General features: G+C 57.1%; 2 protein-coding genes across 3 annotated transcripts in view; one reads left to right on the forward strand and one right to left on the reverse strand.

Moving 5' to 3' along the window:
* Positions 1-25,706, reverse strand: part of EPB41 (erythrocyte membrane protein band 4.1) — a 777,038-nt gene that overhangs the window by 658,592 nt on the left and 92,740 nt on the right. The gene's annotated exons all lie outside the window — the stretch shown is intronic.
* Positions 12,219-21,057, forward strand: TMEM200B (transmembrane protein 200B). Its single transcript, XM_050326210.1, has 2 exons — positions 12,219-12,358; positions 19,429-21,057. The coding sequence occupies exon 2, from the start codon at positions 19,455-19,457 to the stop codon at positions 20,754-20,756; it is 1,302 nt and encodes a 433-aa protein (XP_050182167.1). The 5' UTR covers positions 12,219-12,358; positions 19,429-19,454; the 3' UTR covers positions 20,757-21,057.

Below are 25,706 nucleotides of genomic sequence, written 5' to 3' on the forward strand. Positions count from 1 at the left end.
ATGATAATCCCCATAAGCACTTTTGTAAGGAACAGAGGTTTGGAAGGCCCCTGCCTCATGGCACAGATTCCCACCTTCCCTTTGGACCTGCACTTCTCCTCCCTTCTCTGTTTCTTCCCTTTTTTTTGCCCTGTTTTCAGCTTTTTTTACCTTGTTCCTTGCTATGTCTGGGTCTGCCAAATGCCCCATGGCAAGAGGGATGGGAATAAATGTGTTGGGTGGCTCCAAACACCTCCTGGCAAGGGATGTGGGAATAAAGGGGTCGGGTGGCTCCAAATGCCCCGTGGCAAGAGGGGTGGGAATAAAGGGGCTGGGTGACTCAGACCCTTGTGGGTGGCTCAGACACCTCCTGGGTGACTTGGACCCTCCTGGGTGACTCAGATCCCTCCGTGGGTGGCTCTGCCACCACCAAACTCCACCGAGCTCCTCCAGTGCCCTCACAGAGACCAAAAATGCTGCTTTTGTTTCCTCTGCAGCCCCCAGAGAGGCTGGGCTTGACTCCTTGACGGGTTTCAGCTGCAGATCACACCCCAAAAGTGCCTGCAAACATGAGCAGTGGTGAAAGCACAGATCTAATCACGCCGGGGAAGGGCAGAGGGGCCGTTTAGCAGCTCCAGAAAAGCCTGTGAAGGACCAGCTCTCCTCAGACTATCGGTCCTTGGGGAACGATAGCACATGCAATATTCAGTGGGACATGGAAAAGCAACACGGAGAGAGCCATAAATATCTCCAGGAGAGACCTCACTGATGGAAGTGGTGATGCTGAGGAGGATCAGAGGGTTGGGAAGGTTCTGTCGGAGCCACCGCGCCTCGAGACCTTCACTGACCCCCTCCAGCTCGAGCTCACAGTGGGAGAGACCCACGGCCCTTCCCCACCACATGGTGGGGTTTGGGGACATCAGGAGGGTTCCCAAGCCCTGGAATCTCTGTGGGGAGCAGGAGAGGCCAGAAGGGAGTGGGCACATGGGGCAGGCAGAGGAGCCCTGCACAGCCCCCTAATCTCATTACAGTATTTTCCGTAACATTACAACACGGACATAATTATTACAGGATTTTCCATTACCCACTGTGTAATTGAAAACTTGCTGGGAGAAACAGTGTCAAGTTCCCTAAATGAAAGTTATCCCTTTTGCTTCCCAAACCCCCCCCAGTTTCTGGTTATTCCCACTCACTCCCTCCTGGGTCCTGGTGTCTCCTCCCTTACTCAGCCCTTTGGGGGTCATAAAGTGTCTTCATTTCTGCATTCAGCATGGCTTAATCCCCTCCAGAGGGGTTGTAAAGTGCATTTTTCATGGTTGTTGTTGCCTTTGCACTGGTGGCCGGGTGGCTGTGACCATCCCAGGACTCCTCCCAGGCTGCAGCAACTCACTGGGATTATGGATATGTGGTGTGGATTGGGATGGGTTGTATGAGGCTTGGTGTTTTCCAGGTAAAACTCCTCAGCACAGGATGGTAAATCCAGGGGATTTCACCTCCTGAATTTCCAGCCATGCATCCCCCTCCTCAGCTCTGCTCCATGCCCAGATAGAGGGTCCTTCCCAGCGACCCCCTTGGAGAGAAGGGGAAAACTCCCCCACAGTGCCAAAGAACTCCAGCTGAGGGGTTTGAAGCTTGCTGAGGTCCAGGGGTGAGGAGCAAAGCCTCGCACTGGGAAGGGCTGGGCTGCTTTAATTGCAAACAGAATCACTGGCTCTGCTCCCAAACTCCCGTGCTCCCAGCCCGGCTGCAACACCCCTGGATCCAAACCTGGCCCGAGCCAGCCCCATCTCCCAACGACTGCTCCCCATCTGGAGAAGCAGCTTTGAGATGTTTCTGCCCAAGAACCAAAGCACAGGATGGAGCAGGGAAAGGCTGGGCTGTCCTTCCTCCAGGAGCGCTCATGACAGGCTCCTTTGGGCAAAGCGAGTTGGGCAGGGGGCAGGTTGGCTTTGCTCGCCTGCTCGTTAACATGTGGGGTTGATTAAGCACGAGGAAGGGCAGGGGGCTGGCAGGGAGAGCCTCTGTGTGTGTGTGATCACGGTGCAAACCCTTCCCAGGGGTTGCTGCTGGGGGTAACAGTCGGAGCAGAGCGGAGGGTGCTCGGCTGGCACAGCCCGGCTCTCTCCATCACTTCCAGCTGCACAATGTTCTCTGTGGGCACCTTTTCCCCTCTGCCAGCCCGGGGCACAGGCAGAGTGTTTGGGGGTGTTCACACAGTGGGTGTGGGGATGGTTTAGGGAAATGGAACCGTCCTGGTGCCGCTGGTTTTGTGCCCCATCTCCCGGTGCACAAAGCGGGGTCGGGAACACCAGGATGTCTCTTTGTGGTGTATTTAGAGCACAGGTCTGATGAGGAGCAGCTGAGGGAGCTGGGAGGGCTCAACCTGGAGAAAAGGAAGCTCAGGGGGGACCTTCTAGCTCTGCAACTCCCTGACAGGAGGGGGGAGCCATGGGAGTCATGCTCTGCTCCCAGGGAACAAGGGACAGGAGGAGAGGGAACGGCCTCAAGTTGTGCCAGGGGAGGTTCAGGCTGGATATTAGGAAACATTTCTTCATGGAATTTCTTCACCACCAGCCCTGGCACAGCTGCCCTGGGCAGTGGTGGAGTCCCCATCCCTGGAGGGATTTAAGAGATGTGTAGGAGTGGCACTTGGGGACATGGGGCAGTGGTGGCCTTGGCAGAGCTGGGGGAATGGTTGGACTCCATGATCTTGGAGGGCTTTTCCAACCTGAAGGATTCTGTGGTTCCATGATTTAAGCCACATTCCCAGATCACAGAATGGATTGGGTGGAGAGGGACCTTAAAGCCCATCCCATCCCACCCCCTGCCCTGGGCAGGGACACCTTCCACCAGCCCAGGTTGCTCCAACCTGGCCTTGGACACTTCCAGGGATGGAGCAGCCACAGCTTCTCTGGGCAACCTGTGCCAGGGCCTCCCCACCCTCACAGGGAAGAATTCCTTCCCCCTGTCACATCTGTCCCTGCCCTCTGGCAGTGGGAAGCCATTCCCTGTGTCCTGTCCCTCCATCCCTTGTCCCCAGTCCCTCTCCAGCTCTCCTGGAGCCCCTTTAGGCCCTGGAAGTGAAAGATCCCACCTCCCCATCTCACCCTATCTCCCGAGCCTCTGCACACCCACACAGGGAAACCCCCCACAGTGGCAGCTCCTGCCTTATCCCCGATCTCATTCCCTGTCCCTGGAGCCCTCTGGCTCGGGCGGTTCCACCCGGCTGAGCTCCAGCTGGCAGTTCCATTTCTCTGGCTGCGCTGAGTGCCTGGCAGGTTACATTATTCTTTAAGTGAGTGAGGCTCTTCCAAAATTCATGTTCTCCCAGCAGTGCCCGCAGGCTGGCAGTGGTGAAGCTGTGCAGCATCCCAGCCTGTGGTTCCCAGTGACCTTCCCCAGTCACTGCTGTGGGATGCTGAAATTCCTACATAGGTTTTTCCTGCTAAATATGGAAAAGTGGGGCTATGGCTTCATCACTTTCTCATATCCCATCGGCTGGGGTTCTGCTTATCTTCATCTAGAAAATAATGTATTGATGTAGATCTACATAAAACATATTGATATATATAACATACACCTGTTGCTAATAGCTATTTCAGCTGAGGTCAAAGTACCGTCCCTCATTTCATGTGGGGGCTGGGAAATCCAATTAAGAGTTCTCTATCCTGCCAATAATCATTAAAACAAGTGCTTTTATTAACCAGGGCAGCTCCATTTCTGATTAACATCAGCAGGACCCTGAGGTGATGAGCAAGATGGCAAGAGGTGGGACCCTGCATTAATTGGGCAATATCCTGCACTGGGACTTCTGTTCTGGGATAAAAAACCGAGGTGTTCCAAGGGTGTGTTGCAGCCTGGGGGGAGGGAATGGAAACTGGGATTTTTATACCCCAGAACCCGCAGGGCATCAGCAAAGCAGAGCTGGGACCTGCTCTGAGTCCTGTCCAGGAGCCACAGCCAAATCCACGCTGCTGTTGGTTCCCAGTGCTCCAAACCGAACATCCCTGGCTCCCAAATCATTGCCCCCCATCCCCAGTTCATCCCACTTCCAGCGCTCAGCCCCACTCAGAGCCCGAGCGGGACCCAGACCAGCACCAGTCCAGGCTGAGGGAGATGCCTCCAGCTTTCCTGCACAGCAGGAGGGGACATCAAAGGCACCAAACCCCTGCCTTGGCCGTGTCCTGCCTCAGCTGCTCTCCCCCCTCTCCCAGTTTGCATCATGGAAAATGATGGGGCTGCAGCCGAGGCCGCTGGCTCAGCTCCATCAGCCGCTCGGTCCCTCCTGCCTGCGGCGCCTGAGACACGAACACAAGTTCCTCCTCTGTCCTGGGAGGGGGCATTTTTTCCCCTCCCTCCCCTGGTGCTGCATCACTTCCCCTCCTCAGGAGTTCAGCTGCTCAGGGAACAAGGGAAGCCGGCGGAAGAAACCGCCGCGTTTTCCTCCTTCCTTCTTGTCCACCGGCCAGAACCAATTAAACCCACAGGAGCTCAGCTCTTCCCTCCTTCCCTTTTAATTTCAGACCCCCTGGCAAGAGGAGACATGATAAAATGTAAGATTAAATGCCTAATGCCTGGGATTTGGGATTACCGGGGCCAGGCTGGGCGGCTGGAGGTAGAAGGATGTGTCTGCTTACGGGGAGGTTTGGGCTGGTGGTGCCTCCCCACATCTCCTCTCTCATCTGTGGCATCAAAAGGGCAGGGCAAGTGTGAAACCCTTGCCCAGATCCAGCCTGGAGGCCTTCCAAAGGGAAAGGCATGGCTCACAGGAGGGGATTTCTGTGTAGGGCTGGGGGTTGAGGGCCAAAATCCCCCCCACGGCAGCCTGTGGGGCCAAGGCTCTCGGGTTTGGAGGCAACAGCATTGACTAACCCCTGTCACAAACCAGCCATACATCATCCTGCCATCCCATCTGCTCCTCAATCCGTAGGGGAGAGTTTCAGGCTTTGATGGCTGGAAAAGATGCTGCTGATTTATTCATGGCCACTTCCCACACATTAGCGTTAAGAGCTCTCCTCGCTCTCCCCTGTCTATGGAACCCACTCCAGTCCCTGCCTGGCCTTCCCTGGGAAGGTCAAGCACATTGAGCTGCTCCAACCCAAATAATTTCCTGGAAATAACTGGTGTCCTGGGTTTCCACCCCCAGCATCTGACCTTTCCTGCGGGGAAGGAGAAGGATGCCCACAAATGTCCCCTCTCCGTTTCTTCTTCCTCTTGTTCTTCTCACTTAAAAGAAGAAATTGCAAAGATGGAATTGTGGAAGCTCTCCACAGCTTTCCTCCCAGCTGCTCCCAGCCCACACCATATGGCTGGCAGGCTCTGCTCCTGCTTGCTTTTGGGTGGAAAAATGCCCTTTTGGGGAGAAATGTGTCCTTTAGGTGACTCCCTGCCCCTGTGTAAAACCCCTGGCTTCAGATGAGGTCACCAGCCTCAACTCACTGAGCAGCCAAGGGTTCCCAGGACATTCCCAGGGGAGGGAAGATGAGGTGTCTGAGGTAAACCCACGTGTCTGAGCTGGACTGAGGGAAATGAGTTCCCTGGAAGTCGCTGTTAAATGTCTGGGTGCTCCCACCCTTCCTGCTCCAAACCCATCCCCCTGTCCAGCCCACACCTCCACCCCGTGTCCAGTTTGTTTGATCACCATCACCACCATGCCCAGGGTGCAGCTCTGGCCCTGCTGCTGGACTGGTGTCCCTGGGGAGTGGGAGAGGAAGGATTTGAGGGGCTGTGCTGGGTTCTGGTGCTGTAGGGCTGAGATCCCTGCTGGGACCCTCAGGGGGCTGCCCTGCTGGGAGGTGTGGGGGAGCATTCTGCATCCTCCCAGTTCCTGGAAGGTGGGAGATGCTCTTTGTGTGCAGTGGCTCCATGTCTGTGAGGTGATGTGGGTGGGGGGATCTGAATCTGTCAAGGAAAGGGCTGCAAAGGATGAGTTTGTATCCAGGGATGAAGCCGAATATTCCAAATCAAGAAATCTTTACGGCTGAGGTTGGGCTCGTCTCCTTTTCCAAGGGATCTCTCCCATGTCCATCCCCCTCCTGAGGTCTCAGCTCCCTCCCTGCCTGTGCCCTGAGATGTTATTTGAGGCAGGGATGTGGATAAATGCAATAATGCTCCAGAGATGCTGAGATGCAGCTGATGGGCTGAGGAGCAGATAACTGTGTTAGTGCTGAGGCACTGCCCAGGCTCCTCCTGCTCCTGCCTGACCTCGGGAACCAGCTCTAAAGCACAAGAAAAGGCTGTGGATGTTGCACTGGGTGACTTTTTTAAATATTATTTTTATGACATTGCTAATTCCTTAGAGGTTTGGTGGCAGAACCGAAGCTTTCTCTGGGGCTGCTGGGGGAGCTGGTGCTCAGACACAGCGAGAGGCACCATTTCTGTGAGGAAATATTGGGAAAGGCACATCTCTGCTTTGGGGATATTTGCTGTATCTGGGGAATGCTCAGGTGTCTGAACTGCCTATTTAATGTCCTCAGCCTGTGGATCAGGGCAGAGGAGGGGACATTTTCCTCCCGTGGCTGACCCAAACACCCGAGTCCTGCAGTTTTCCTTGTGTGGTGGAGTGGGAATGTTCGGATTTTGTGTCACCAAAATGGATATCAAAGCATTTTGTGAAGGTGCATTTGGTACAGGACAGCTCCATGTCCCTCTGGGGGAACGAGGACGTTGGCAGACCCCACAGTGTCACCTGTGCTGGGAGTGTCCCTGTGTCAGGCTGGGGGCAGGGGACAGCCCTCTCCCCCTGCAAGCTGCTAATGAAGGGCTGGTGCTGACGAGGGTGTGATTTAATGAGGGAGGGGACAGAGAAGGAACAAGGGAGGTGCAGAGGGGTCGGGGAGGTGGATCCCAGCCTGGGATCGTGGGGAGGGCGATGCTTTCCCAGCGTGCTCCATCCCTTCGGAGCACCGATGCCTGGAGGGCTCCTGCAGCTGCAGACGTCACCCCATCGACCACGTCCTGGGAGCCGACAGTGAAGCTCCTGTTCTCCCCCTTTTGAGCTCGTTCCTGCAGTGATGAGCTCAGCAGTTCGATTAAACAGGGTCTGAAACGCATCTCCCTCGGTGTGGGTTCAAATTTGGCCCTGGTGGATCCCTGGGATTTCTGCTGTCGGATGAGGCAGCGTGAGGACCCCTCACCTCTGCCCCGCAGCACCCGTGTGCCATCAGCAACAGCCCAGCCTGCCCCAAATCCTTCCCTTCCCGGTCTGGCAAAGCAAGAGAGGCTTGAAAATCCAAATTACCTCCCCCCGCAACAAGAGCCATGTGGAGCTGGAAACGTTATGGCTCATTTTGAAATGAAAAGGCAATCTCAGAATATTGCATTTCGGTGAAACATCCCATCCCAGCTTTAGCTGAAGCACTTCAGCTTTTATTTCTGTTACTTCAACATTAGCAAGCACTAATGCTTAGTAATTTAGGATATAACTGAAATGACAAACCAGAAAAAAAAACACTTTGATGCAGAAAACTCTGTAAAATCTGTGGAAGAGCTGGAAGAAAGTCTTCTGGTGCATTTTGGGATAATCCTTCATAGGCTGTTCACTCTTCCCATCAGGAATTGGATCTTGATCCCTTGTGTGACCAAGCAAAGCAAGTGATGACCAGAGGCAGCTGCTCCAGAGTGAAAAACCCCTCTCCTGAACACTTCTGGCTGCTTAAAGTGAATTCTGGCTGCACTGACCCCAGTGCTGGGTGCGTAAATGGTGGGATCAAGCACCATCTAATTAATGATTGTGTTCTGCTTTAAAGAGACACGGGGTGAAATTAAACTACCTCAGATCTCCTCCCTGTGATGTCAGACCTGGAAAAGCAACAGCCAAGTGACTCCTGGCAAGTGCTGGCCCTGAGTCTCCAGCCTCTCTCACTCCTCCTCCTCCTCCTCCTCTCCCCCAGTGGCTGCTGGAGCATCAGGAATGTAGATGCAGCAGGCAACGTCAACTTCCCAAATATTTTTGGCGGTTCTGTGGGCTTTCAGTCACACAAAACTCCACAGAGCTTGTGCTTTGGCCTGGAGTTATTGGCTTGACGTTCCCATCCAGTGGAAAACGCTGGGATTTGGTTGTTTGTAGGGAAGAGGAGTTGGTTACACAGAACTCTGCACCCGCCAGCCTGGCCAGGAGAGGAGGGATTGCTTTACATGGCAGATCCCACCTTATCTCCTGTGCAAGTACCACTGGCTGGACAATGAAACACAGCATGACAGGATGTGTCCAGCGCCGGAAAAGTTCGCAAAGCGGTAACATAAATCACCGGGAAGGGACGAGGCATTTAACTTACAGCTCTGGAGATGAATTAAAACTCACTCGTTTTGTAAATTTGCTTAACTTGTATTAATCTGTGAAAATATGCAGCTTTTCTTCTACATGGAGACGGATGACATTTCCAGAACTCAAGTCTCGGGGCTTTTCCAAGTTCTTATTGAAAAGCCGGAGATAATTACTTTTGCAGGGACACGAAGATAATGACTCCACATTTACAGAACATGATTAATAACAAGTCTGTTTGTATTTACAGTTGGTTCACTTACCCCTGAAACGGGGCCACCTCTGAAGCAGCCCGTGGAGCTTTTATCCCAGGGCTCTGGGAATCTGGTGCTGTGGTTATTTCCAGGCATCATACCAAAAAAAAAAAAAATATCTCTCTGAAAGCCACTTTGGGAAGATGCTGGCTCACCCCCCTCCTCCTGATGCCTTGTCCAAATCTCCTTCCCTGCCTGCCTTGGCTCTGGTGGATGGGGGGATGGGGGGATGGGATGGATCCCCTTTATCCCTGCAGCAGCCTCGTGAATTTTGGGGAAGCTCTGCTCCAGAACCTCCTTCCTGAGCCCCTTCCTCTCTCCCTACTGTCACTTTTGTGCCCAGTGGGTTCTTTTCTCCTCTTCACTCCTCTGTTCCTCTGGAGGGAGGTGATCCCACTGTCTGCAAGGACACAGGAGGAACCTTTCCACTGGATGAAAATTGGATGGAAGCTGGATAGAAGCCCTAGTGCCCTGTAAGCATCAGCTGCCAGCAGCCTGGGAAGGGATTGATGTGTGATTCCTCAGGCAGGGATCACTTCCAGCCACAATCCACCTCTCCCAGCTCGAGGGGTCGGGCAGTGTCACTGAGAACGGAGAAGCCCCGGCACTCCGGGCACATCCCTCAACCAGAGGGGACCTCACTGCTCAGCCCTTCCTGCTGCCCAAAATACCTCTCCGGGTGGAGTCCTTGCTCTGGCAGGCGGCATTCCCTGCCCATCACCTCCAGCACAGGTCGGGAGCCGCCTCTGCCAGGTCGGAGCCATCCCGGAGGCTCCTCTTTCCCCTCTCTGCTGACGGGGAAGGCTCCGCAGCCTCGCGAGCCGGTGCCAAATCCCGCTCCAACAGCTGTATGTTCTCCAGCATGAGTCATCCCCACCCCGAGCTTTCAGCCTCTCCATAACAACATTCCTTCTCTCTGATCTCAGATCCTGGCTGTGATCACTCCCTGTCTAGTTCTCCTTCCTCCATCCACATGGTCCCTCCTGCCCAGGCTCGGTCCCCAGCCGAGGCAGCAGAGAGCAGAGGAGGCTTCTCCAGGATCACCAGAGCTCCAAATACGGCGGATTCAGATCCCCTCCCTCCCCTAAAATTAAGAGGAGGTGCCCAGCTACCATGAGATCCACCTTTGCTCTCTCTGAAGAGACACAGTGATGTTGACTCTCTTTCAGACTCTTTTTTTCTTGTTCCTCCCCATCCCAGACATGTCTGGAAGAGCCACCACTGCCATCCTGTCCCAGAGCTTTGGGAAAGTGCTCTTAGTCCTTGGTCCTGCTGTGCCATGGGCTCTGCTCCAGCTGCTCCTCCCTGAGCCCCCTCCTCTCTCTCCACCATCACTTTTGTCTCCAGTGGGTTCTTTTCTCCTCCTCACCCCTTTGCTCCTACAAAGGGAGATGATCCCACTGTCTGCAAGGAGACAGGAGAAACCTTCCCTGCATCCCTATCCCCACATCCCCATCCTGGCAGCTCCCACCTCAGGAAGGGTGGAAGATCCATGCTGAGCCCTTCCTCTTCTTTGTGAGCTTGTCCCCTGCAGGGTCCAGCTTTAACTCCTGGAGCTGCCCTGTCCCTTAATCCTGCCTCCAGCATCTCTCCTCATGGATCCCCAGGGAGATCAGACAACTCAGAGCATCACTGCTGAGCCGAGACAGGAAAACTGCAGTGGAGCAGGATCCTGTGCAGGGATGGGCAGTGCTGGAGCGTGATGGGCTCTGCCAGCCCTGTGCTGCCAACCCCTGCCCTGCCCACTCTGCCGAGCCACCGACCCCTGCCCCGAAAGCCGCCGGCGCTGAACTCCCACCACTCCCCTCTCTGGCTCTTTGGCCGGCTCTGCCTGGCACAGGTACAGCCTCTGAATAGAAATCAGATTTTGCTCAAAAGCATTGATTTCTTCTGCACCATGGAGTGCCCAGATGGGCTCCAGTGGTAGCGGAGGGAGACCTTGAACAGCACGAGAAGCCAAAGTGAAATCCCGTTTGTCCCTGGGCAGTTGGGTTTGTTGCCTGGAAGGCCTGGATGGGGGAGGCATCGCTCTGCTCCAGCCATGCAGATGGTGCCTTGGACCCACAGCTGCAATCCCTCTCCTTTCCCTTCACTCAAGAGGCTTCAAAGAAACCCAAAAGCTGTTTTAAGTGAGCCTGGCAGGGGAGAGGGAAAGCCAATCCCATGCAGCATTCCTCCAGAACTTTATTTCCCTCATCATCAACCCACTGGACGATGCTCCCCTGCCAGAAACAGGTGAGGAAAGCAGTGTCCTGCACCTCATTTCTGAGCTTTATCCCTAAAAACCTTTCCCAGGCAGTGCTCCCTGCCACAGAGACATCCTGCTGGATCCTGGATCTGCCTATGAATTGGGGGGTGCCAGTGGCAAAGTCCCCCAGGGAGTTGCAGAGTTGTTTTGTGGCTCCTTGGGGAGAGCAGGGGTCTGGTTTGATGCTCTGAGATTTTCCACGACCACAGGGAAGGGAAAACGTTTTTAATTAAAGGCTGAGAAAGAACCTCTGCCTGCAGAACGTCCCGGGCCTGGGGAGAGACAAGGTGGAATCTCCACAGCACTTACTGGAGTGTTGGGGTGGGAATGTGCTGGGAAAAGTTTGGATCGGCTGTCTCAGTGTGTTGGGATGTGCCAGCAGTGGTTGTAGCTGTGGGATGCTGAATCCCCAGCGGGAACTGGGATGTGGGAATGAGGATGTGGGTCAGGGAGGCAGGGATGGGGATGTGGGCATGGGAATGAGAGGATGAGGATGCAGGGATGGGAATGCAGAGATGGAGATGCAGGACATGGGGGAGGAGATGAGGGGATGGGGATGGGGATGAGGATGGGGATGTGGACATGGGAATGAGGGGACAGGGATGTGGGGATAGGGAGGAGGGGATGCGAATGAGAGGATGGGGATGTGAGGACAGGGATGTGGGGATGGGAATACTGTGCCGTGGTCCCTGGGGCTAACAGAGATGTGTTGTATTTTTGGTGAGTTCAGAGGAGGAGCAACAAAGTGCCTGGAGGAGAAAGTGCCTCTGGAACCTGCGTTAGCGCTGTCGGGGGGGGCTGCAGCAAACGCCTCCACTGCCAGGATTAACGTGGGATAATGCTTTATCCCAACTGCTGAACTCCCTGTGCTGGAAGAGGAAAACCACTGCAGCCCCAGTCCTAGGGCAGGCTGGCCCGGCTGGAACCGGGATCTGCTGGTGCACTGCAGGCTTGGGGGCCAGGGTGCTGTCCCCAGGGTGTGGAGAAGGGTCTCTGAGCTCTGAGCGTTTCATAGGATCACGGAATCATGGAATGGTTTGGGTGGGAAAGGACCTTAAAGACCATCCAGTTCACAACCCCAAGCCGTGGGCAGGGACACCATCCACCAGAGCACCCCCGGCGCGGCGGGGCCCATCCTGCGGGGGGCTCTGGGGTGCCCGCTGGGCGAGGGGACCCGCGAGCGGGGCGGGGGAAAGATCCCAGCCCGGCCCCCTCCATCCCCCGCCGCTCCCGGCCCCGCTCGGAGCCGGGAAAATCCCGAATCCCACCGGTCCCTCGCGGCGATCGCAACTTTCCCACGGCCGGCAAGCGGCTCCCGAGCCCCTCCGGAGCCCGCACCGGGTGGGGCACGGGGGGGTCCCGTCCCGTCCGTGTCCCCCCCGCCCGGAGCCGCCGCGCTCCGCCCCCCGCGGGGCCGGGGCGGGACCCGGGGCCGGGCGGAACCCGCTCCCCCCCCGCCCCGAGCACAGACGTCCCGGCGGCGGCGAGCGGGGAACCGGGAATCGGGATCCCACCGCCTCCCGCCGCTCCATGGCCCCGGCCGCGGCGGCGGAGCCCAGCGCCCGCAGCCCCCGGGGCACCGGCCCCGGCCCCGGCTCGGAGCGGCGGCCGCCGGTGAGTGCGGGGACAGCGGGGGACGGGCGGGGCGGCCCGGGGGGACCCGCGGGGGCAGGGGAAAGGACAGGGATATGGATGTGGACACGCGGCGCCGGCCGTGCGCATCCACAGCACCCCCGGCACACACAGCCCGGGCGGGATGCGCGCCGGGCACCCGCGGACACGGAGCGCCCACGGACACGGAGCATCCGCGGGCACCGGGAATGCGTATGGGCATTCGTGGGAGCCGGGCACGTGGGGACACCCAGAACCCACGGACAGGGAGGGCACACAGCACCCCACTGGCCCCGGGTACCCACAGACAGGCCCTGGGCACCCAGGGGCGATCTGGGCATTCACGGGCATCCACGGGCACCCAGCTGGCACCGGGCACCCACAGACAGACACCGAGGACCTGTGGGCACCAGGAGTCCAGGAGCACCCAGCACCCATGAACAGACACCAGGCACCCACAGATGGACCCTGGGCATCCAGGGGTACCGGGCACCCACAGACACCCAGCACCCATGGACAGACCAGGACCATGGACCACACACGAGACACAACCCCACACAACACAGGGACACCCGGACACACGCACACACGCACAGCCAGGTGTGCACAGATGTGCACACACACACTCGTGTGCGAGCCCACACATGGGCACACACCCCTCACACAGCCAAAACCCGGGAGTGGGGCACAACTCCCCAAATCGCAGCGCTCTGTGCACTTCCCGAGGCTCCTGCTGGAGGGTTGGGGTGAGGAGAGGCCCCGCAGCTCATCCCCATGGAGGGTTTAATGTAGACACTGGAGAGAGGAGATGTGGGTGGAAATTATCCCGGTAGCTCCTGGAATTTGGGATGGGGAGGGCCTGTGGGCACAGGGGGCTCAGCTTTGTGATGTGGAGGGGGGAACGACCACAGCAGGACCCACGGCTCCCTCTCACCTCCAAGGCGGGTTTGGATCCTTGTTCATGAAATCAGGGAGATGTGACTTTTGCAGGGTAGAGGGTGGGGGAGATGGGGCATTTAAAAAGCTGGAGGCAAGAGTGATGCCAGCTGGGAATACAACTGGGAATTCCATTGCTTGCAGGCCGAGTGGGATGTGGGTCCGTGGGACGGGAGGAGGTAGGATCTGTGTGTCTGTACCCGCTGGGTAACTTGGGCCGTCCTTGGGAGCAAGGAGGACTTGGCAACCCCCTGGACTCCATCCCTCCCTCCCTCCACGCTGGCAGGGATTTTTCAAAGGAGCAGCAGGGAAGGTGCCAAATTCAGGAAGAGTTTGGTCCTAATTCCCTGGAAATCCCAGCCTACAGATTTTTTTTCTCTCTTTGCTTTTCTCTTGGCCGTGAGGATTTGCAAGGTGCTGGGTGCCCAGCCATCCTGCACTGCTTCCCAGAGGCAGGAATTCTCCCAGGAAATCCCCCTGAGCCCCCCACTCCTCCCCCTCCTCCAAGCGAGCAAAGAGCTGCCATTAGAAATCCGCTCTCCGTTTAAATTTAGATGCCTGCATTATCTTGAATTTGGATTTATTAATTATTTGCATCTGGTTCCTATCAAAAAAAAAAAAGTTGAGCAATGCAGATGTCCTGATTTCGGCATGGGCTTGGGGGAAGAAACACCAAATCTGCGGCGTTTCCATTGTCTCCTTAAACAATGGCCCATCAGAACGGCCGGGAATTGCGATCCCGATCCCATCGCAGGGGTCTGACACGAGTTAAGCATCGTGCAAGTTGCGTGAGCTCCTCTCCACGGGTGACTGCGGCTCATTTCCCAGCCGGAGAGATTAGTCTAATTAGCAGAGCAAATCTGGGTAAGGCAGGCTCTGGTAATTAGTAATCAGTGGGATGTTTCCACGCACTTTCTTTGCCTGAGGGGTAGGAGAAGAGTTTAGAGCGTGGCCCCGTTTTTTGAGAGCAGGGAGGACTTTGGAGAAGTCAAGGTGAATGGAGGTGGAGCTGCTGGTGGCACTGGTGGCTCTCACTCCTCTCATCCCCTTTGCCCATCGGGACCTTCTCACCTGGGGAGCCCAGGGGTGGAAAGCAGAGGGACAGACCTGTGTGACCCCAAACCACCCCAGCACCCCTTTCCCTGTAGCTGCTTGTCCGGGATCGTATTCCGAGTGACAGTGGTGGCCCTGGTGGCTCCTGGCTGTGTCTGGGACGTGTGACCTGAAGATGGGAAGCTGGCATGATGCTTCTCCACAGCCTGGCCAGGTGTGGAGGTGATGCCTCCATCAGCAGGTGCTTGGTGGGGATGGTTGTGTGTGTTAACACTTCCTCTATCCCATCCTTCACCTGGGAAAACCAAGAGGAAAACTGCTGTGGAGAGAGGAACAGGGGGATGTTTGGGACCCTGGGGTCATCTCACCTGGACTCTTCTGTGCTGCAGCAAAGGTGAAAATCTGCCACAACCCCAGGGAAAACCAGGTGTGAGGCCCCCCAGCCCAGGACCAGAAGGTGATTCCCGCTGGGAAGGGGGATAATCCTTCCCACGCCCTGATAATTAACGTTTCTGGGTTTATGTGGAAGCTTCCATGAGGGAACTTCATTATGATTGATTAAGGGGTGTCCCCAGCTAAAGCTGGAGCTGGAGAGACAGGTTTTGTCACCACTTTGGGAACACACTGGTGATGGGGTCACACAGGGAGGTTTTATCCCTCGGGAATGAGCACAGGGGTGGGATGGGGAGGGAGCTGGTGCCTGGGTGCTGCTCCCCTGGTCCCTCCTGCCCCGTGCCGGGGGCGGCGTTGGAGGTTGGGCTGAAAGGGAGTTATTTTTAAGCTCCACATCTCGGTGCAGACTGTCATTCCCATTCTCCCCACCTTCCAGGTGGGTGGGGGAGCAGGGGGAGGCTCCAGCAGCTCGGCAGACAGCCTTGGACCCAGAAGGTCTTGGCTGCCTGGGTCCCTTTTCCCTCTGCCAAAGGGCGATTTGGGGGAGCTCAGCCCCCATGGGCTCCCTGGGGCTTGGAGGAGGTGGAGGGGGCTGTGCTGTGCTCGCTGCTTTGGGGATGGCCTTTGGACCCTCTGAGGGCTTTGCTGTGTGATTTCAAAATCAGTTTATTCCCAAAATCAGGAGAGAGGCTTTAAAGTCACAATATTTTAGGAGAAGAAGAGGGGGAAAAGAGGTGCTTATCTGTTGGTTGGGCATTTGTTGGGTGTTTGTTGACATCCAGGGCAGAGGTTCTTACATCCTGCAGATGACCCACAGGATGGGATCCTGGGTGCAGGGTGGGATCATAGCCTGGAGCAGGGCAGGACAGCAATGGGAATGTTCTCCCTGGGTGTTAAATCCCTGCTGTGTGGCGGAGGCTGTTCCTCCCCAAAGCCCTTCCCAGGTGTGAGCCAAGGAAAATAGAAAGCTCCTGGAAGGATAACTGGCAAGGAGGATAGACCTGCAAGGGGAAGGCCCTCAGAGCTTCCTGCCCTTGGCCCTTTTCCAGGAGGCATTTTTGCAGCTCTCCAGCCCATCACCGAGCTGGGTGGCACCTCCTGTGGCACAGCACCAGGATGGCACCACCAGGCACCAGCACTGCCCCTCACCCCTCGTCCAGAGGGAGACTTTGAGGCAAAATGTGATTTCTGGGAGCCTGGCATGATGCAAATTCAAGCTGGCAGCGTGGTTGGGGCAGGGGCAGAGCATTCCTGGGACACCTGCAAGGGGGACCCTTCCCAAATTCCACATCACCTCCATCCAGCTCCACTGCTGTCAGATGTGTTGGGATTTAGTGTCAAATTTTAGGAGCGTCAGTCTGCGAAGGCGGTGGGAGAGGATTGGGGTGGGAGGGTGGAGCCACCGAAGTGCCTTCGTGCTGGGGGGGATTACAGAAATATTTGGGTTTATTTTAATGCCAGGCTTATTGCGGGGATTGGGAGCTTAACCTGGCAGCAGAGCAGCGCTCATCCCACTCTGGATGGCATTTACAATTCCACACCGGCGTTCCTCTCCACCGGCAATCAAAACCTCGAGGCTGGTCCCAGCGAACTCCCTGTGGGCTGGGGGGAGGTGGATGGGAACACCTGCCTGTCCCCCTGCCCTGGCAGCACCCCCAGGACCCCCATTCCTGCACTCCAAGCTGTGTGTGATGCTGCTGCTCCCAGTGCATTCCCAGGAATGCTGCAGGGTGCAGGAGGGGATGGCAGCGCTGGGTTTTGTATTTCTTTTCTTTTTTTTTTTTTTCTATTTTTCTTTTTGGAAAGGGCTTATATAACCTTGGGGATTCTATTAATAAAAATAATGGTTTTGAACTCTGGGAACAACCAGCCCCAGCAATGAGCAAGGAAATGCTCCAAGTTCAGAAGGCAGCAGCAGGGAGATAAGGGACAGGCATTCCGGGCAGGAATAGTGGCCAGAGGCTGTGGAGGGGGAGAAGGGATTCCCTGCCTGAAGGCAGATCATCAGGATTTGTCTGTGCCTCCTCTCCTACACCCCCTGTGCCCAGGGAAAAGGAGAAGGAGGTGGGAAGGGGGTTGTTTCAGCCCCAGTGTGAGTCTGGACCCTGTGGGTGTGGGGTGGGTGGGATGAGAGCACCTCTCATCCTCCTGCACCCATTTTTTGACATCCCAGATCCCTGAGTTGAACCCCAGGCTGCATCCAGGGCAAAAGTGTGGGAAGAGCAGCCCAGGTGAACATCACCTGGACCCAAAGTGCTGCCCAGGATGGGACCTGGGGGGTGCTTGTGGTCCCCAGGGGATGCTTATGGTCCCTGTGGACACTGGCCCTGGCTCCACAGGGGCTTGGGGGAAAGTGTTAGAGGAGATATCAGCAGATTTAGGGTTAAAGAGGCACATCTGAGGCTCAGGCCCAAAACAGGAGGTGGCTGTTGTGTGTTCAGTGTGACTTTGGGGTCATGAGCCCTGGAGGGGTTCATGTTCTCCCCCCAGTCAGTGGCAAGAAGCCTTTGTTCTGCTCTTGTGATTTAGGGGCTCTTTCTCTTTTTAATCCCTAAGTAGCCAGCAAGGCATTTAAAAGGTTTGCTATAATATTAAGAGAGGTTAAAGCCAAGGTGGCCATCAGAGAAAGCTGGGACATAACCTAAATCAGGGCATTTGGAGGCAAAAAAACCACAGTCTTGGGATGTGTTCAATGCCCAGTTGTTTCCCTTTAATACCAAAATATTTAAAACCTCATTTTTCCACTCAGAGTGAACGTTGCTTTAGGTTTATTGTGTTTCCCCTTTTGCCATGTGGGATTATCAGCTTGTTTCCCAGAAAGGCTTAACACTCCCCTCAGCAGTGGCCTGGGGTTTGGACTGGTTTGTTTGGGATTTTATTTTACTTATTTTTTTTTCCCCCCTTTAAATCTCCCTTATTCAAGTTGTCACAGCTTGACAGCCTCGTGCCAGGAACACGCTGTCATCCTGAAACTCATATCTTTAATTCCTTCCCTCTGATGCTAATAACACCTTAAGATGATTAAGACTTGGGGCAGGGGGGGGGGAGTTGGGATGTAATATCTTATTTTTCTGCTGTTTGGATGCTGATCACCGACTCTCAGCACTTCATTCATCTCGGGGAGTAAAATTGGAGGGGTCACCCCCTTCCTCCCGGGGGTTCTCCTTGGGTTTAGTGCCTGGGTTTTAATCACTGAATATCCACGGCTGGGAGTTGTCCCAACGCTTTTCTTGTCATTTTGGAGGTGCAGTGGTGGGACAAGCCCCCTGCCACAGCATCCCTTGGCTGGGGGCCACCCTGCAGCTCTCTTTGGGATGTTCCCAAGGGCAGCATTCCCGTGCTGTGGCGGTGCCAGGAGACGCGGGATCGGGCTGGGATGCTCCGTCCTGCCCCAGCCCCAGTGCCAGCCACGGCTGGGCTCTCAGCGTGAGTGACACGGATTCCTGTCACCAGGAGGTTATTTATGGTTTTTTAAAGATGGTTTTGGTCTGGGACGTGTTCAAGGCGTGCTTTTGGCTTCCCAGTGTGGTGGGGCAGTGCTTGTCCCGTGCCCAGCTGACACTTCCTGCTGGGCTGGGCACCAGCTGCTTTGGGCAGCAGCTTCCACACCTTTTTGCTCCTCTAGGAAATAAAGGTGCTGGATAAAATGAAACACTGTAAATCCCTGTAAATCCCTGGATGTGGAGCTTTGTGTTGGTGTGTGCAAGGGCAGGACCCCGGGGCTGCACTGAGCTGGTCAGGGGAAATAGGAGACAGCAGTAAATTTGGAAAAACACCTCTTTGGGCTTAAATTAGCTGTGTGTGCTGGGTTGGTGGGTGCTGTGGTCTGATGAGTGGCTCGGGGCTGATGTAATGTTGGTTTAGGATTTTAGGTCGTGCTTGGATCACAAGTGGGGCATGACCAGGGAGGGCTCCGGGTGTGTCTGTGTCAGACCTTTGGGTTTCCATGGGCCTCAGTGTCCCCAGGGGAGGAACAAACAGCCCCTTCCCTCACCCCTGTCGAGGGAAATTGGGTGGTGGCACCTTCTGCAGGTGTTTCAGGACTGGGTGACCCAGGACAGGTCACTTGGGCCCCGATGCCAGCGATGGTTTGGGATGTGGCACAGTGGGCTCTCTGCACAGCCCAGGGTTTTAGAGGGATGAGTCTGGGGGCTTTGGGAGCACCATCAGAGGGGGCTCCTCAGCCCTTCACAGCTCCTGAGCGGGGAGAGAGAACTGACTTGAGGAAAATGGGGAGCAAGGGGGCACAGCAAAGCTGCTGCTCCCTGACATGGGAGGGCTGTAACGTGCAGGCTCAGTGTCCCTTGTGCTCCTGGCATCCCCTGCTCGTGGTATCCCTGTGTTCCCCGTGTTCCTGCCATCCCTATGCTCCCAGTGTCTCAGTGGCCCCCAAATTCCCGGCATCCCCATACTTCCCATGTTTCTGGCATCCCTGTGCTCCTGGTGTTCCCATGCTCCCCACGCTCCCAGTGCCATTCCATGTCCCCAGTACCCCCACGCTCACAGTGTCCCTGTGGTTCCCACGCTCCCTCTGTCCCTGTGCCCACTCGTGCTCCCAGCACCCTCACATTCCCAGTGTCCCCGTGTTCCTCATGCTCCCGCCATCCCCACACTCCCACCATTCCAGGCACATGGACCCCACCACCCCACCCAGTGACACCCCCTCACCTTCTCCTCCTCCCACCCCGCAGGAAGAGCGGCCCAGCCGGACGAGGCGATGACTGTGGAGAGCACGGAGACCAACGGGCCCCTGCGGGAGCCGGAGTCGGGGGTGCCCAAGGCCCCAGTGCCCCCCGTGCCCTCCCGGCGCCGGGGCCGCCGCCTGCGGCGCAAATCCCCCCCCGAGAGCCCGGTGAAGGGGCAGCTCCGCATGCGCTCCCCGGCCGGAGCCTTCGTCATGGTGGGCATCTCGGTGGTGCTGGTGGGCATGACCATCGCCGTGGTGGGCTACTGGCCCCACCGGGGGCACGGCGGCGCCGGGGCCAGCGTGGGCAACGCCAGCGTGGCCGGGGACACGAGGAGGGAGGTGGCGGCCGCCCGCCACGGGCCCCACAGCGAGAAGCTGAAGCTGATCGGCCCCGTCATCATGGGCATCGGGCTCTTCATCTTCATCTGCGCCAACACGATGCTGTACGAGAACAGGGACATGGAGACGCGCCGGCTCATGCAGAAGGGGCTCTACGGCATGGCCGGGGGGCTCCCCGAGGGCGCCGGCCCCGAGGACGGGCACTGCCACCACGGGGATGGCCCCAAGGCCAACGCTGAGTGCGTGGAGGGCTGTTACCAGGTGGACCTGTCCTGCCAGCCCGGCCCTGGCAGCAAGTGGTCCGACTGCTACGGCCCCAACCGGCTCCAGGCCATGGCCGAGTTCCTGCGGCACCCAGCGGGGTCCCCCGCGGCCTCCCTGCACAGCCTCCGCTCCGGCGCCTCCGCCGAGGCCAACCTCGGCCTGCCCTGCCATGCTGGGGCTGAGTCCCTGCTCTGCTCGGCCATGGGTGCCCTGGCACTGCCCGTCATCAAGCTCAACAACTGCCTGCTGGACGCGGCAGCGCGGGGGGCTGGCGGGAGGGTGGGCCCTGCTGAGCATCCCCCTGAAACACCACGGCCCTCCCGAGCCCCACTCTCCATCGGTGACAGCGTCACGCCCTGTGGCCAGGATGGCCGTGGCGGTGGTGGTGGTGGTGGTGGTGGTGGTCACACCGTCATCGACATGGATGGTGGGTGCCCTGGTGCGGAGCTGGTGGCAGCAGATCTCGGCCCCGATGCGCAGCTCCACGCCCCGGGACACTCCAAATCCCTGGACCTCGGCCGGCCAGGGGTGCTGCTGGTGGCCCCCATGAAGGACCGTAAGAACCGGAGCTGGCCCCGCCTGGACCACGTCAGCCTGGTGGGCTACGCCAAACTGGAAAGCACTGGCGAGTCCTCGGACCGGCTGCTGGAGCCCAGCGAGCCCCCGAGCCGGGCAGAGCCCCGGCCCAGCTCCTGGGTGGTGGGCACGGAGCAGGGCACGCAGGTGTGACGTCCCTGGGGACCCTGACATCACTGTCCCTCATCCTGACCACCTGAATCCACCAGCGGCCCCGAGACCCCCTATCCAGGAGGGGTTTGTTTTTAAGCAGATGCCAAGAGGAAGGTCCTGACGCGCTGCTCCAGGGGGAGGACTCGCCTGGGGTGGGATGTCCTTCCCAGTGGATGCCCTTGGCCTTACAAACCCTCCCTCCTGGTGGCTTTTCTGGAGGAGCCCCCACTTTGAGGCGCAACAAACTGTGGGATGGGGATGTGGGGGCAGGTGAAGCCTCACCAGCCCCTGCAGCACTTTATTTCAGTGGGGTTGGGGTGGGGGGATGTTCTGGGGGGTGGTGGCCCCTTGTCCAGTCTCGACCCACCAGAAAATTTGCTTGCCCAGAGCACGTAAGCCCGACAGGGCTATTAAATATTACCTGGATGCCACGTGGTCCTGCCTCGCCTCCTCCTGTTCCCAAGGGATGCTCGGGGTGGGCAGCGCCAGCAGCAGCCAGTCCAGAGGGTCCCCAAGACCTTGTGCCCCCACCCAGGCTGTGCTGGAGAAAGGGTGCTCCATAACCAGCTGCTGAATGTTTGCAGGATGAGGTAATAGGCTCAAGATTTGGGGTGTTTTTTTGGAGAGGAGGGAAGCAAAAGCGATGCCCAGGGAGCTGCAGGCGGCGAGCGAGGCACTGCTGCCCACCCGGAGTGCGGCAATTCCCAGAGCCTGCCTGTGGATCCAGGTTTATTGGTGCTGGCTTTTGGTGGGATGAAGGATGCAGGAGGAGGGATGTGAAGGGGCAGGGAGGTGGGTGAGTGTCAGTGCTGGTTTTGCTAGATCAGGTTTGATGCTGTCATGGTATTTGTTGCCCTTTGGATACAGAACGGGAGCTGCGCAGGACGAGGCCAGAGAGGTGGGAGCAGAGGGTTCATCCCATCCTCCGCTGCTCCCTCCAGCTCTGGATGACTGAAACATGTTTTATCTGCATGAAATGTTTGGGGTTTTTTATTCCTGTCTCTCCTTCTGCCTCTCCCTGGCCTGAAGTGAGCACAGAGCATCAGACCTTGCAAGCTTCAGAGTCAACATCCTTCTCCAGACCAAAACATCCCGGCAGAGCGGTGGGGGAATTGCCTTTTCTGGCAAAACCCCATCTTTTCTCAAAAAGCAACCCCCCACAGTGGGTTTTTTTTTCCTGCTTTGCAAGGCAGAGCTTCCTCTGCTTCCCTCACAAAGAGGTCAGAACCAGCTCCCCCTGTGCAGGGGATGGAGATGGAGCCGGAGGCTGCGGTTTGGGGCCGGTTGCATCCCGAAGGATTCGCTGGGAGCGATACCAGCCCACAGCTCAGCTATTTATTTGGCTGCTTAATCTCAACATTATTTAGGCACCGGTTCAGAGCAATAAACAGCAACAAGAAAAAGTCACCGGCGGGGTCTGCCCCGGAGCAGCATCCCAGGGGGAGGGCCAGGAGGTTGTTTTTGTCCGAAAATAACTTTTTATTTGGGCTCAACCAGCTGCAGCCAGAGCTCAGGCCGGGCCCTGGGCCATGAGTTGGGAACCAGCAGCAAGAAATTGGAGCCTGAAGCACCACAAGGAGCTGCACCAGGAGCTACTGGGGGGTTTTGTTTTCATTTTTTCCCCTTCATTTTTTGGCTGGGGCTCAGCCTGACTGTGGGAAGTGGCTGGATCACAGGGGAACCTGCCTGGACCACGTGCCCACTCCAGCGTCCTCCTCCTGCCCCGTCCTCCTCCTGCCCAGCTCAGCAGCGTCCTCCAGGGAGGCACTTCTGAGCCACGTTGGGATTGTTTCAGAATGCAAAGCTGCTTGATTAATTAATCTGGCAGGGTGAGATGACCCGTGCCTTCTCCAGGGAGAGCATCATCTATGCATCCCTCCCCTTCAGCTCCGGCTGTGGACACCGTTTCCAGAGGATCTGTGGGATTTTAACAGCGCTGGATTCAGAGGATTGATGCTGTGGATGTTGTCCCCACAGCGTGCTGGGAATAAACTGGGCAGGGATGGGGATGGGTTAGAAAAAAGTTAAAAGAGAAAGTAGAAATATCCCCCTTGGATGGATCCCTTGGCTGAGCCTGCTCTGCTGCAGAGGTGGGAAGTGAACCCATCCTGGAAACCCTGGAGATCTCTCACCGTGCAGCCTGTGAGGGGCAATGCTGGGTGGTCTGTCCTGCCCAGGAACAGGATGGATACACTGTGGATTAAATATCCAGCTGTTCTCACCCACTGGAATATCCCATCCCAGGAAGTGCCCACTCCAGGAGGAGATTCCTGCCAACAGAAGAGGGATTTTACCAGAAACACCAGCAAGGAAAATCGTGGGGTTGTCCCAAACATCCAGCCTGGACAGGACTGATTCCGGGGTCCCTTGGGCCAGAGGATGGACACTGGACAGGCCAGAGACCCCACTGATTGCAGTTACCCCCCACCTCAAAGGGCTGGGGCGTGGCTATGGGATAAAATGTGGAAAATGGCTTTGGGGGAAACCACTGCCCTAGGCTGTGTGTGGGACAGATGCCCTGGAGGAGTGCAGACCCCACTGAGAGCTGTAAGAGCATCTCCCATGCCCAGAGACACCCCAGTAGTGCTGCTGGGGCTCCAGATTTGCTGCTGGGACACCTCCATCCCCCGGGGAGGGGGTGCAGGTTGCAGGGGGGTTATTAACACCCTCCAAGTCTCCCAAAGAGCTCTACAAGGAGCTGGGGCCAAGGGCTGCTCAGCTCCAACAGGGCAGGGTCGGTGCCAGCCCAAGAAACATCCTGCAAAGGGGCAGAAAGGGGGTATGGAGAGACAAAGGCCGTGCCAAAAAACAATCAGCTCCAAATAGCAAAGGATCCAGACCCAAACCTTGGAGCCCAACAGCCACGGGCACCCTAAATCAGCCACAGCCGGGGACGATCAGCTCCCACCCCACACCTGAAGATGCTCAGCCCTGGGGCTGGTTTGCAGCTCTTCCTCCCTCCCTCCTCCTCCTCTCGGGGTCACAGCCAGGAGTCTGCTTGGCCGAGGAGTCCTTCCTTAAGATTTAAGGTCTGTGGGAAGGGGGGGGCCCTGTTCCTGGCTCTGCACTTGCAGTGCCGCCAGGGAACGCCGAGGCTGCCGCGTTATTTTGAGGGGGAGTGATCGCGGCCGTAAATCTGCCGAGGTGTTGGGAAGTGTCGGGGACACTGTGACCTGTGCGGGGTGACGCTGCTTAAAGATGACCCTGGTGGGTGTGGGGAGCTGAAAAACCCCCGGGACCTTTTGGCAGAGTACACAGGGTGATGCTTTTTGTTGCTTTATTTAAAAAAAACAAACATAAGGCAATAATGGTGATACAAAGCTCCTCTCTGCTTTAATGAGCCAGCACTGAGCCCAGGGCAGCCATCCTGGCGCTTCTCAGTATCCGAGGGAGCCGGGATGGGGCTGGAGCTGGGGTGGGTTTGGGGGCAATTGCTTAAATTTATATATTTTTTTTTTTTATTTATGCACGTTTCTCCTGCTGCAGAAATGGGCTGAGCAGTGTGGGATGATCCCCCTGGGGCTCATCCAAGTGGGATAGGGTGAGCTGAGCTCCACAGCCAGAGTTCCCCTGGTGCTATCAGTCATTACATGGCAGGACCTGGAGCCCAAATCTCCAGGGCTTTGGCTTGGAGTCCGTTTGGAACCACTGGAGGCAAAAAGGGGGAAGGAAAGGAAAGGGAAAGGCAAAGGAAGGGATGCCCCCAGACTTGCAGGTGTCCTGCAGTGATGCTTTCCTGGGAGGGGTTGGGATGGAGCAGGAGTGAACCCAAGGCTGTGGGATGGGAGGTCAGTCCCTATCTCTGGCTCTGACTTTTCCCTCAGTTTCCTCAGCAAAGGAGCCCAGGGCTGAGCTCAGCATGTCCTACCTGGCCCGTTGCAAATGTAATTCCTCCCTTTCCACCCTGTTTATCCCAGACCCTGAATCCTCCTGGGCTCTCCCGGCTGGAAGTGATGGAGTCACCCCACTGCTGCAATTCCCCCTGAAGCTCTGAGAGCAGCCCCGACCTGAGGGCACTGCACTGACCCCCTGGGAACACAAGTAGCTGCTGAGCCCCTGAAACGGGAGGAACGACCCAAAAATAGCCCAGGGCTGGAACAAACTGGAGTTTGAATGGGAACTTTCTCCTCCCGGTGTGACGGCCGCTCCTCTGGGATGGAGACACGAGGAAGGACCGGGGATGGTGATGAAGGGAAACAACTTTTGTGGCTCCTTCCCAAAGGATGGGACCTCCAAGAAGGAATCATTGCCTTTGGTGTGGGATCTGGGAGCTGGAGCTGGAGCGAGGCCACCCATGAGCTGGGACTGGGCCCCCTGGGAGCTGTGGGGGAGCTGCTGCTGCCTCCTGCGGGGCCGGGACAAGGGCTTTGGGGTTTTATTTATTTGCATCTGCATTGCCATGGTGTTTGTTTGTCTAATGTTTTCCCTTGCTTGTAGCCAGGCAAAACGCCACAGCAAAGTTACCACACACACACACAGACCCTGCTCTGGCTGTCAGGGGGGTAACCCTGGGCTTGGGACACCCACCCAAGGGGGCTGGAATGGGGGAGCTGTAAGGAAAAGCCTTTCCAGGTGTGGTGGTCTCCTGGTTGACGGCCCCAGGGCTTGGTGGCTGAGTGAAGGGTCGTGGTGGGTGTTTGCTGTCCCTGTGCTTGTTCACCGGGGAAAATGAGCTGGGGACACTCTTGCCCAGCAAAGTGTCGTGTCTTGGGTGGATGGGCCATGTGGGGGCAGGTCCCACCGATGTCTCCGCAGTGTGTCTGTGACAGGGACGGGCTGGGAGCCCCTTGGGGACCATTGTTAGCCCGGTGTCCCCTCACCACGAGGGTCCCAGGGCTGATGATGGTGTTTCTGCCAGGACACTCCCCCCACATTGCCATGGGAGCTGTGGGACGGACTGGGACCAGCTCGGAGCTGCTCCCTGGGTGATGCTCAAGTGGGGACACAGCT

Source organism: Myiozetetes cayanensis, unplaced genomic scaffold, assembly GCF_022539395.1.
Source record: "Myiozetetes cayanensis isolate MyiCay16 unplaced genomic scaffold, myiCay2020 scf31, whole genome shotgun sequence".
Classification (NCBI taxonomy): domain Eukaryota; kingdom Metazoa; phylum Chordata; class Aves; order Passeriformes; family Tyrannidae; genus Myiozetetes; species Myiozetetes cayanensis.